The sequence below is a fragment of the Parus major genome, chromosome 12, assembly GCF_001522545.3.
Source record: "Parus major isolate Abel chromosome 12, Parus_major1.1, whole genome shotgun sequence".
NCBI lineage: Eukaryota > Metazoa > Chordata > Aves > Passeriformes > Paridae > Parus > Parus major.
The window spans coordinates 9,419,540-9,428,951 of record NC_031781.1 but is presented as its reverse complement, the minus strand read 5'-3'; the positions used below and the strand labels follow the sequence as shown (position 1 = coordinate 9,428,951).

Here is a 9,412-nt window from a genome sequence, read left to right as displayed (position 1 = left end):
CACTCAACATTCCAGGAAGGTTTGCCCAAATGAGGACTGCAGGATCTGACCCAGCACTGGTACCTGGCTGTGCATCGGAAGGTGACCTCCACCTTGGCACAGATGCATTCAGGCTCCTTCACTGCTCTCTCCTCTGCAGAATGGAGAACTGATCAGTGTTCTGCAACCTCTGCTTTCCCCTTCACCAGAAACATCTCACTTCTGTCCTCCTGCTCCTGGCTCAGCTGTTCCCCTTTCCTCTGCATCCCCCAAAAGAGAGCGTCAGACTGGCAGTGGGGCCATGAGCTGCAGCTGAGCATCATGGTGCTGCATCACAGTGCTGCTTCCTCATGCAGCTCCTCCTGCCTCCCCACACCAAAACCTAGAATTTGATGAGAGGAGGCACTGCCAGGCTCTTGTGATTCAGGCTCCAGTCATCAATGTCTTCTCCAATTAGGCCATTTTTGGCACAGGCCTGTGCCTGCCCTGAGCGCTTCAAATTGCCATGGCAACAAGAACTCTCCATTTTATTAATCATCTGTGTGGCCTTCAGGTTGGCATGGCAACTGGAGATGAGAATAGAAACACAGGAGTGAGAAAGCAGCAAAGGAGCCTGCTGAGGGATGGCTGGAGCATGTCAGGCTGAGCAGCACCTGCTGACCCAGTGCTGGCTGTGGCTGATTCCTTCTCACATAACGTTGCTCTTCAGGATCCCTGTGTGCCAGGAGAGCTGGACTTGGTATGGGGCATATGGCAGCCACAGGAGCTGAGGAGGAAGGTTGGTGCATCAGGAAATGTTGTGGGTCCAGCCTGGGGCACTGTGCAGTAGACCATTGCACCAGGTTTAACACTGCTGGCTTTTGGGCACCTGTCAGGTCTCAGCTGTACCAGCCCTGCAGTACTACAGCTGCCTTGTCCCTACCATGCACTCACCAAGGTTCCTTTCCTGTGGCAGGAGGAATTTCGGTTGGAGAGGGGTCCCCAGCTGTTGGCACTGGTGGAGGATGCCTTCTCCAGGCAGGCAGAGGGGCTGCAGGACCGCTGGCTCATCTCTCTGAGCAAACCCAATGAGAATGACAAGCACTTGCTAATGACGCTGGCAGGGGAACAGGGTAAGTGCTGGCAGAAGGAGCCTTCCTGTGATGGGGAGTATATTTATGGGGCTCCCAAACAGGTACACAGCCATGTTGGAAGGAGTTTTCCATTTCAATCCCACCAGTTTTCAGTGTTCACTGGACTTGAGGGATGGAGAGGGACTGAGGACATCTTTCTTCACATTTGCCTTCTGGGTTGTCCCTCACTGCTTGCACAAAGCTCCATCTTCTGCACTTGGCCTTTTGCTTTGCTGACTCCCTGGACTGCCTTTCCCTGAGCATCTTTCAGCTTTTTCCTGAGGTTTATGTACTCCCCTCCATGGCAGGATATGACAGCCTGTTCTTGGTTCACTTCCTAACCTATCAATTTTTAAGTCTTGTTCAAACTAGGATGGTCCTCATAGTGCCTTCCCTCATCCCCAAAGAAACACAAGCTGACAGTGAACATGGGCTGGACTGGAACATTTTACCATCTCTTTATTCTAGTTTTGGTAAAGGGGCCCTTTTCTTGTACTGCTTCTGCTGTCTGCTTAGTAACAGAGGTTTCTAATGTTGACATTATGGCCTCTAGGACCTTTATGAACCTGTCTCCATGACCTTCTGAGTGCTGCTGCTTGCTCCCAGAGCAGATGCAGATCCTGAGAGCTTCTGTGGTGGTGGGGAGGGTACCTAGGTTGCTCTGATATCAGTTCATCCTTGGATTTTTTTTACTCCTTTGAAGAGTATTTGGAGGTACCCTTGTCTGTGATCCTGTGTTCTTTCAGCCTCCTGACATAAAACACCAATGAACAAAAATGTGTGTTTCCCTGTCTCCATCCTGTTGGGGATTTTAGACTGATGAATACATCTGACTGAATAACCTGAGCTGAGAGCAGCACTGATCTCTTCCTCTACTTTACAGGCGTTATCCCTACAAAAGATGTTCTCATGGCACTGGGGGATGTTAAGAGGAGCTTAGCTGAGGTAAGAGCCTGTCTGCCTGCATCCATTTGTTAAGACCTGTTATACAATTAAAATAAGCAACTTGAAAACTGGGAACATATCTCAGTCTAACCAAGTGCTGAACCCACAGCAGGCAGACAGATAAATCAGATGCTTGGCAAACTCCCTTCTCCCCTCACTGGTAGTAGCCAGGCCATCAAGTGTCTGCTCCTTTTAAGAGAGTAACTATGGTTTATTCTTTTCTGGCTTGGTTGTGGGGCTGCTTTTCATACATTAATTTTGTTGGGATTCTCAGTGTCACCCTTTCCATACTATTGTTGAAAGCAGTGTGGGTGCTGCAGACCTCCACATTTGGCCCTGCTCACCCTGCAGCTGTTTTACATACATTGGCTTCTCTTAATACATTCACACACCTTCTGCAATTCCAGGGTCTGCATTTCACTCCTTGAACAACTGCCTCCACAAGGGCAGGCAGAGGACCTGGGTCAGTGGATGCCAGACTCCCCTTCCAGTTGCCTCTAGGCCTCACATATTCCCTTCTAACCCTGGGCAGCTTGGAAGAGGGTAGAGGGGAGGACAAATCAGTCCCACAGTCTCTGGCTCTGCCCCTTTGTCCTACAGGGCATGTAGGCACTGAGGACCTGATTCTGCTCAAATATTTTGTGCCCACCACTGGAGTAATTTTTCTGGTTTTAGCAGCAGGGTTGGGTCACTGCCTTGCTGGCTATCTGTTCTCAGGTTTTTCTCTGACCTAATAAACTGGTGCAGTTAGACAAAGCAAATTAAGTGCTCAGTGGTGTATTGATTGGCTTACACCAGAGAAAGTGCAAAAAGCCAACCCTGCAGAACTTGTGTGACTGAAGTATCAGCACCTAGAACTGTCCAGAAAGAAGGATCTATGTGGATGCAAGGTTTGGCTTTGCAACTGGTGGCCCCATGTTAACATGAGTCCTACCAGAGCCTCCTTGCTCCATGCTTCTGACTCTCTGGCTCTGTCTGCTCACAGTGCTGCCCTTGCACAAGCATGAGATTGCAAGGAGGAGGGAGAGTATTCTCTTACACCTGTCACACTTACTATTGAATTGATACATGACCTGTTTCAAATCTGCCAAGTCACTGGGACCAGCGCTGGGCTGTTTGCTGACAGCCACAGGGAGTCAGTTTCTAGCACAGCTATTCCTAAGCTTTTAAGCTCAGCAGGCACCTGTCCACTTTCAAAACCTTATAAAGACTACTATGCCCTCTTAGGACCTGAGATTTAATGGAAATCTATTTTTTAGGGTTACATTATCTGCCAAGCAGTTACCAAAGCCTCAGCACCCGTCTTAGTTTGTCTTAGGAACTCTCAGTCTTGGACAGTTTCTCCCGTGAAAGCCTCCTTGTCATACACAAAGGTGTGATATCCTTGTGCAGATAAGCAAAATAAAATTGTGCCTACTGTCATTTGCTGCTGTGTCAGCTTTCATGGAAAATGGTATTATATATAGTTATGAGCTTTCTAGTAATGTAAGACAGTGTACAACCTGAGTCTCCAACTCTGGCTTTTAGTTCCTCTGCCCACATTTTTGGTCCTGTTCTTGGACCCTGGAAAGTCTGAACAGGATTCTATCTGCCTGCAGGTCAGGACTTTTAGTGTATTGCTTCCTTTCTTCCTTCCAGATTGGTATCCAGAACTACTCGACCACCACAAGCTGCCAGTCGCACCCTAACCAGACGCGCAGTGATTATGGGAAGCTCTTTGTGGTGCTGGTGATCATCGGCTCCATCTGTGCCATCATCATCGTGTTGGGGCTCATCTACAACTGCTGGCAGAGACGCCTGCCCAAGATGAAGAACATGGTGAGCGCTGGATGGGTGGAGAAGGTGGCCAGTCTCTTAGCACTTGGGATGGAGGAGATTGGAAAGTTAAGAGGGCAATTGTTTTCCCCTGTTCAGTTATGGAACATAACTGGATACACTGCTGGAGCAGCAGTGGAGTTCATTCAGGTGTAAGAGAGATGCAAATGTGCTTAGGGTTATTCCCAGTGTGAGGGTTGGGCTGGGAATAAATCTACCTCTTCCCACTGACTCCACAAAGTTCTCAGTGACCCTCATAGCCTGGTCTGATTTTACTTCTCAGCAGCATTAAGACCTGTCCCTCTCTGTCTCCATTTGTGTCCTCTCATCCCTGGCAGTCGCACGGCGAGGAGCTGCGCTTTGTTGAGAATGGCTGCCATGACAACCCCACCTTGGACGTGGCCAGTGACAGCCAGTCGGAAATGCAGGAGAAGAAGCCGAGTGTGAACGGTGGAAACACCATCAATGGCCCCGACAGCTGGGACGTCCTGATCAATAAGCAGGCGAGCGAGGATGTGGATGTGTTTGAGGAAGACACGCATCTTTAGAAAAAGAAAGGAGGGAACCACCCTCTTAAACACACTTGTTTCTCTCCTATCTTGACTGATGGACCATGGGATCAGGTGGCTTCTCAGGAACTTCTTAAAACCTTTGAACAGGTCTTTGGGCAAGTTTTCCTTATGGAAGTCCTGAGCCTGCATCTGAGGCTTGGAGGCAGGAGGATCACGGAACAGAGGGAAGCAGGAGGGGTGGGTTTATAGATCTCCGTGTGTGTGTTCCTATCAGTAGCACCAATGCTTTCATCACCTTTAAATGCACTTACTGTAGCTCTGTGGTAGTGGCTGAGAGTGTCTGGATTGGAGAAACAAGATGATGGGGCTGCTTGCCACCAAGAGTCCAGATTTGGGGAGTAAATTCACTTTCCAGATCCTGACCTTGAGATCACATTCAGTCTGTGCAGGTGCAGTAAAACCTGTGCATTCTGGATGGAGGGGAGCCAAGATTCCATCCATGTCCTGGGCAGAGTTTGCATTCCCCATGTGAAAACAGGTTTTCTAGTGCTCTAGCATTCAGCTACTAATTGTATGAGAGCTGATGTTTACATCTGGGGAAAACACCCCTACCACCCACTCCTTGCTGTCATCTAATTTCACCCCTGGTACCACAAACAGCCCCACTCCTTTTTTCAGCTCCACAACTCCAAGCTGAGCTTGCAAAGTTTGAGCACTTTACCCTTGCTTGACTGATTGCAGAAAATTCAGTGCCATGGTGCAGCATTTTAGATGGAAATGTGCTTTAGGTTGGAGTGTTGTTCAAAAATTATGTTTACATGCCTCTTTCACAATAGCCTGGGAAATCAGCAGGAAAATATCCCTTGTCTAAGTGTAAGTTTTAAACTGGCTGGCCTTTTCCACTCCGGTTCTATTTTTCAGGATAGTTTGGTTTCAGTTGGTCATTTTGTTGTAAATATGAAGACTATGTGAAACTTCTTAAACTTTTTAAATGAGAACAAATAATGTTCTCATCCTATTGTTTCAATTTCAGCATCTTGCCCTGAGGTAAGGGTTGGAAGTATTTAATACCCCACAGTTATAAATCCGGGTAACATCCATAAAATCACTACATTTAAACAATGTAAAAGCCAGTTCTGATGAGATGAGAATCGGATGTAAGAGCTCTGCAATGAATGTTTCTCAGGCTTGCCTCAGGCAACTTTTGAGGCTCCAGCTCCCTCAAGATGTGTGCTAAAGGCACATGAATATGAGTAATTGTTCTCTGAGCCCTGCCTAAACTACTGTCAAGCCTGAAATCCCAGAACATTTGTTTTTTCTGTCACTGAGGGACTGAGGGACTTGCTTCGGTCAGAGGCACCAGTACTTCTCTCCCTGGTGGTGATCTGCATGCTTGTTTCCTGCAAGATGCAGCTTCACACTTGGTCTTGAAGGGAACCTTTGTATACAGAGGCCCCAGATGTGCAGCCTGATGCTGAGCCTGTAAATCTATCACTGTATGTATAGAGACCTCTAGCATGTTCCTCCCTGGTGCGTGTGCCTAAAGTCAAGGTGCAAGAATCTGTTGTTGCAGTTTGTGTAGCGCTTTGCATACAAACTGAATCACAGATCACCTCGATGTAGGACCACTCTGATACCAGTTTATTAGGGATTCAAGAAAGGTGATAACTTTTGGTTTCCTATCCAGATTCCAATTTTCAGTGGTTTTAGCCTGCCTCCATATCTTTCCTGGTGTTATGTAGGAGACAGTATTTATCAGCTCCTTTTGTACCTTGGTAGGGTTGCAGAGATGCTCAGAGTTCCTTCTCTTGCCTCAGCAGTTGGTAGTGGGGGACAGTCCATGTATGTGGACAGCCATCCATGGCCCTCTCTGACCTCACTGATGGCTCCTGCTGAGTTTGATGGGTCTGTGCAGTAAAGCTGTACAAGTCCCTTGGCTGTGTTGAAGGCACTTTGGGGATCACAGGATTAAATGCAAATTGTTATGGTGAGTAAATTAAAGCATGGAGTTAAAATTTGAGTTCTTATAGCACTTAGCATAACAGGGCCTGGCATGCCCATGGCCTTTAGACATCTGCACTGTGTAAATCTTTCCAAGTCAAATAATCCTCATCAAATATGTTTTTAATGCCCAGTGGCTGTTAAAAAGATAATGCCACCAATCAGATGTGAATCATTTCACCCACAAATCGCTTCCTTGGTGCACATCCCTGCTAAGAGCTGCTTTGCTGCCCTGTTTTCTCTCCACTATCCTAATTTAGAGAAACAACAAGGCACTGATAAAGCAATGCTTCCAGCTGGGCTCAGCACTTCCCAATCTCATGTAAAGTCTTCAAACTTTAAAGAAACCAAGGAGGCTATGTGGGCTCAATAATCAGCTAGCAAGTTCTTCTAATTTGCTCTTCTGGCCTCTCGTGGCCTGGAGGATTTTCCAGAGATGCTTTTCTCTGTCTGGACCATCCAGGTGATCTGAGAGACACTTCAAGAGTGGCTGTTGTGAGGCTGAGGACACTTTTCTGCTGTCTCTGACAGGGTGTACCTGGCTGTATGATCCCAGTTTAGCTTCAGAAATCTACTGGTTGATAGAATTTCACTTTAGTCTGGTGATACTTTTTGTCCTTTTACAGTTTGTTTTTTCTCTGTATCATTTTTTTGCACTAGGCTGATCTTGTCAAGTCGATTGCACTGTTGTCCCTCTCCTGCCAGCCCTGCAGAGACGGGTCATCTCCGGGGACCTGCGGGCTGGGAAGCACTGTAGAGAGGCTGTTGGTAGCCTACTTTACTCTGTCCAGTGTTTGTATTTCCAGCTCTGCACAGGGAGGATGTAAAGAGGAAGAAAACCTTTGTCTTAGCATTTGTAACAGGAAGCTTTTCTATCACCCTAATGTAGTTAAACTTCTTTTTAATAAAAACTGTGAAAGCTGGACTTCTCAGAGCAGTGTGCCAGGCAACAGAGTAGATGCAGGAGACAAAGCAATTCCTGGAAGACTTCACCACCTACTCGGACATCACCATAATTCCATCTGCCAAATATTTTGGTTGTTATGATACCAAATGGCAGTTTGGAGTTGGAGAAAAAAAAAAAAAAAAAAAAAAAAAAAAAAAAAAGCTTTTCTCTTAGCTTTGGCTATTTGTTTCCTGTGACTTGCCTAGGATAACCTGCTTTATTCATGAGGGGCTGCAGGACTCGACTGTGAGCAGAGGGGCTTGTACCAGGCATGTCAAGGATGGTTTTTGTGAGGACGTCCTTGTCTGCAAAGTGGTGAGATGGGACATTCCTTGGAGTCACCAGTATAGTGGGCCCTGCGTAGCAACTCAGGGTCTTGCCTCCATCCTCCTGCTTTGTCTGCCACTTGCTCCCTCTGCTCCTTGGGACCACAGCTAGAATGCAGGGACTCTGCCTTGAAGTGGAGGTGGTTCTTCAGAGAGAGCATCAGGTGCTGTTGTGAGGAGTGCAGTGCCTCGGGGAACACCGGCGATAGCATCGTCTGGATGCACAGCCAAGATCAGTGGCTCTCCATCTCTGTGGGATCGTGGCCAGATGTGATCTGGAATCGCCAAGCTTCAGATTACTCCGAGGTGTCACCCAGATATCTGGAATTGTGCCTGTAACATGGAGTCTAACATGTTCTAGGACTCTGCGTCCTGCGTGCCACCTTGGGGTATGTAGGGTGGAAAGAAACAATGAGGAGTGACCTAGTAATAGTGCTGTGAAGGATGTAATGCAGCTTGAGAATACATCCAAGATACACTTTAAAGATCCCTCTGGCAGAGGCTATGGTGTGAAATGAAGGTACTTTATCCTGAGGACTATTGCAGCATGACCTTAGAGCATTGCAGCAGGGTGCCACTGCAGCCACGGCCGTCAGCAACTCGTCTGTTCCCATCTGCCTTTGCAGCCATGCAGGAGCGCATCTACCCTTCATAGCAGGTTTGGGACAGCTCAAACAGTCAGACACAACAAGCATCTTCATCTGTGCTGGCTTATGAGAGCCTCAGGCGCTCGTCTAAGCTGACAGGCAGGCTTTGAGCCATTCTCAACACCTTCATTCCTGCTGGACACAAATGGCAAGCCCTGGTCACTGCTCGGGATTGCTGCTGGAGAACACTTAGAAACACTTGTGTCTGGCCCTGGAAATAACAGGGTTGTGGTTTTGTTTTCTTTGCAATAAAACACACCTACTGGGTGTCTGAACACTGACCTGGGCGCAGTGCTTTTCTTGGTTAGATCTGCCTGAATTCATGTCTGCTGCCTCATAATGCAGTGCTGGCCAGGGTTTCTCTGCCAGGATGGTCAGTCTGCTCTCCCTTTCCCCACAGTGCACTCCTTCATTCTCCCATCACAGATTTCTGCCAGGTGCTCAGGCTGTGGAAACAGGCTTCCCCCATGGAGTACCCTAACCTCCAGTACCCACAGGACCAGCCCAGGATACCTTTCCTGCTAGAGTGGCCTAGCACAAGCCTCTGGTCCACAGCAGAGTCCTTTCCTGTGTGCCCTGTGCCACGTCTGTCCCACACAGCTCTTCCATCCCACACATCCAGAACTGGACCCCATACAGAACCACAGAATTATTAGGGTTGGAAGGGACCTCTGGAGACCATCCAGCCCAGTACCCTGCCAAGGCAGGTCACCCAGAGCAGGTGACACAAGAACACATCCAGGCAATGTTTGAATGTCTCCTGAGACTCCACACAGTTCCTAGGTGCTGTTCCAGGGTTCTGCCACCCTCAAAGCCAAGAAATTCTTTCTCATGTTGAAGTGGAATTTCTTGTGTTTTGGTCTTTGGCCTTTGCTCCTCGTCATGTTGCTGGGCACCACCAAAAAGAGTCTGGCACCATCCCCTTGGCACCTAGCTTTGAATGGATTAATGAGAGCCCCTCTCATCACATCTGCACCTAGTCCGCAGAGAGCCTGCCACATGTTCCAAACCCCATCACAACCATGTTCTGGGCCAGCTCCCCTCAAGTGTGTTGTAGATCAGTCCCCTCGGTTTGTTACAGAGCAGATCCCTTTTCCCGAGCCCCGGGTCCGAGCAGGCCCGTTTTCCC

The 9,412-nt window shown here is 48.1% G+C and overlaps 1 protein-coding gene across 1 annotated transcript; it reads left to right on the top strand.

Annotated features, from left to right (window-relative positions):
* The first annotated feature begins 813 nt into the window (after positions 1 to 813).
* LOC107210318 (podocalyxin-like protein 2) lies at positions 814 to 7,289 on the top strand. The gene is made up of 4 exons (XM_015640990.1): positions 814 to 1,091; positions 1,975 to 2,036; positions 3,675 to 3,854; positions 4,190 to 7,289. Exons 1-4 carry the CDS (start codon positions 1,070 to 1,072, stop codon positions 4,397 to 4,399), a joined length of 474 nt encoding a protein of 157 aa, XP_015496476.1. The 5' UTR covers positions 814 to 1,069; the 3' UTR covers positions 4,400 to 7,289.
* Positions 7,290 to 9,412: the final 2,123 nt, after the last annotated feature.